The sequence below is a fragment of the Miscanthus floridulus genome, chromosome 8 (assembly GCF_019320115.1).
Source record: "Miscanthus floridulus cultivar M001 chromosome 8, ASM1932011v1, whole genome shotgun sequence".
Classification (NCBI taxonomy): Eukaryota; Viridiplantae; Streptophyta; class Magnoliopsida; order Poales; family Poaceae; genus Miscanthus; species Miscanthus floridulus.
The window spans coordinates 45,297,087-45,299,329 of record NC_089587.1 but is presented as its reverse complement, the minus strand read 5'-3'; the positions used below and the strand labels follow the sequence as shown (position 1 = coordinate 45,299,329).

General features: G+C 59.9%; 1 protein-coding gene across 1 annotated transcript; it reads right to left on the bottom strand.

Moving 5' to 3' along the window:
• Positions 1 to 241: 241 nt before the first annotated feature.
• LOC136476275 (ethylene-responsive transcription factor 11-like) lies at positions 242 to 1,249 on the bottom strand. The gene has a single exon (XM_066474047.1). The coding sequence runs from the start codon at positions 1,153 to 1,155 to the stop codon at positions 496 to 498; it is 660 nt and encodes a 219-aa protein (XP_066330144.1). The 5' UTR covers positions 1,156 to 1,249; the 3' UTR covers positions 242 to 495.
• Between the last annotated feature and the right edge of the window lie 994 nt (positions 1,250 to 2,243).

Below are 2,243 nucleotides of genomic sequence, written 5' to 3'. Positions count from 1 at the left end.
AGTCGCCACCACCCACTACAGAATCATATTTTATTTAAACTTAATTCCTCCCTATAGCTGCCCTGCCGACGTGGGCACCTGCAGCGAACCCCGGAGCCGGAGCCGGCGCCGGCGCTCGCAGCAGTCCGGTGTCCCCGTGCCTGCAACTCCCATTCTCTTCCCGAGTCCCGGAGCCGATGCCGTACTGTTCAGACTTGAGAGGTTTCAGTAACTGCTGGAGTTGAAAAGTGAATGCAGGAAATAAAATGAGAGCCGCTGGGGGCATAATCATCCTCGGTTTTTTCTTTTGGTTTTGCATTGTTGCATCACTAGCACCAACCAAAGACGCAAATCTGTCGGTACAAACAAAGAAAACAGGGCTACGCGCCTGCACGAAAACAAATCTGCATCCTATTTACACCTGAACGAACGACTGCCTCGATCGATTAGCTACTAAAATTGGACTAATATAATTAATTAAGCAATCGATTAGTCTCCTGGACGGCAGCAGTCCAATCACATGACCATCTCGGTCGGCGGCAGCAGCGCCAGGTTGAGGTCCAGACCCAGGCCCACGGGCGGCGGCGCCGCGTCGAACACCACAGACGGCGACGACCCAGAGCAGCTCCGCTCCTCCTCGCTTTTCGGCGGCAGGAACTGCAGCAGCGCCGGCGTCACGGCCGCGGCCGTCGGGTCCATGAACAGCTGGTACGGCTGCGCGGCCGGCGCAGCTGGCAGCGCCAGGCTGAGGTCCAGCGACGGGGGCGGCGCCGCGACCGCCACCGTCACCGCCGCCAGCGACTCCTGCGGCAACGGCAGGGAGCACGAGGACGAGGACGACGACGACGCGTACACCACGGCGCTCCGGCTCCGGCTCCCGCTCGCGCTCGCCACTGGAGCCTCCGCCAGCGCCATCGGCTCCGTGGCGGGGTAGTTGGTGGTGGCGCCGGGTCCGCGGAGCCTGCGCGCGGCGGCGTCGTAGGCCCGCGCCGCCTGCTCGGGTGTGTCGAAGGTGCCCAGCCACACGCGCGCCTTCCGCAACGGGTCCCGAATCTCCGCCGCGTACCGGCCCCACGGCCGCTTCCTCACGCCGCGCAGCCTCGGCTGCTCCGTCGCCGCCGCGGACACGCCGCTGCCGCTGCTTGCGGCCGGCGACGTCGATCTCTTGGGCGCCATAGATGGACAAGTAATCCAACTGGTGTCGCCTCGCGCACTCGCCGCTCGCAGGCTTCTCGCCTTGCCTTCCCTCCTGCTTGTGGAGCTTCGGAGGATGGATGGATGGGAATGCCGCTGGCGAGGCGCGGGAATATATACACACGGACGGGAGGGGGGCGGCGGGACGGTGACAGGGTGAGGTGGAGTGTGGGGGCCCACGCGGGAGAGCAGACGCACGGAAGGTGAGGCCTCATCTGACTGTGGACCGGGCTTGGGGGCGGGCGTGGGGCCCAAGGCGCCGCCCCCAGCACGTTTCGGCGGCTCCTGCCGTCGGGTTCCCGGGGCCCGTTTCCTGTGCGTCAGCGCGTCATGCTCATGCGCGTGCGTGAGCTACCGTGTCTGCTCTGCCGCTGGCTTGCTCGGATCCGCCTCGTGGCTCACGTTGGACGCAGCAGTGTACTCGTAGGTTTGCCCGCGCAGCCGTCGGATCGATGTTTGACGCTTCATGATCTGTGTGAATAGAGCTTGAGGTGAGGTCGCTGCAGGTTCGTCTAAGGGCCTGTTTGGGACGGCTTCCAGCGGCTCCGGCTCATCTGACAAAAATACTGTAGCAACACTGTAGCAAAAGCCGGTTTTCTCTCCCCTCCCCTCACCCTCTCACTGACGTCGTCACTGTTCATCAAAGCCGCACAAGCCAGTTTCCCTGGCTTCTCCCCGCGCGCTACAGTGTTTTTGCTACAGTGAGAGGAAAAAGTAGGAGAGAGAAAACCGGCTTTTTGCTACAGTGTTGCTACAGTGTTTGGTCAGATAAGCCGAAGCCGGTTGAAGCCGTCCCAAACGGGGCCTAAGTGTGGTCAGCCCTTTTCCTTCTCCCGTTTGGCTTACTCAGAAACTAATTTATTCGGCTTGTTTTTTTAGCTGAAATAGTATTTTTTTCTCACAACAATCCAGCCAGAACAATATTTTTCAGCCAATTTTAGCTAAGTTTCAACAAGTCGAACAGGGCCATATCTTGGAGGACCATATCATTGTATTGATAGCGTTAGACCATTCCGAGCGAAATTTTGGAAACTATATACTTGATTTATAGCGATAACATGTGCCGGGTT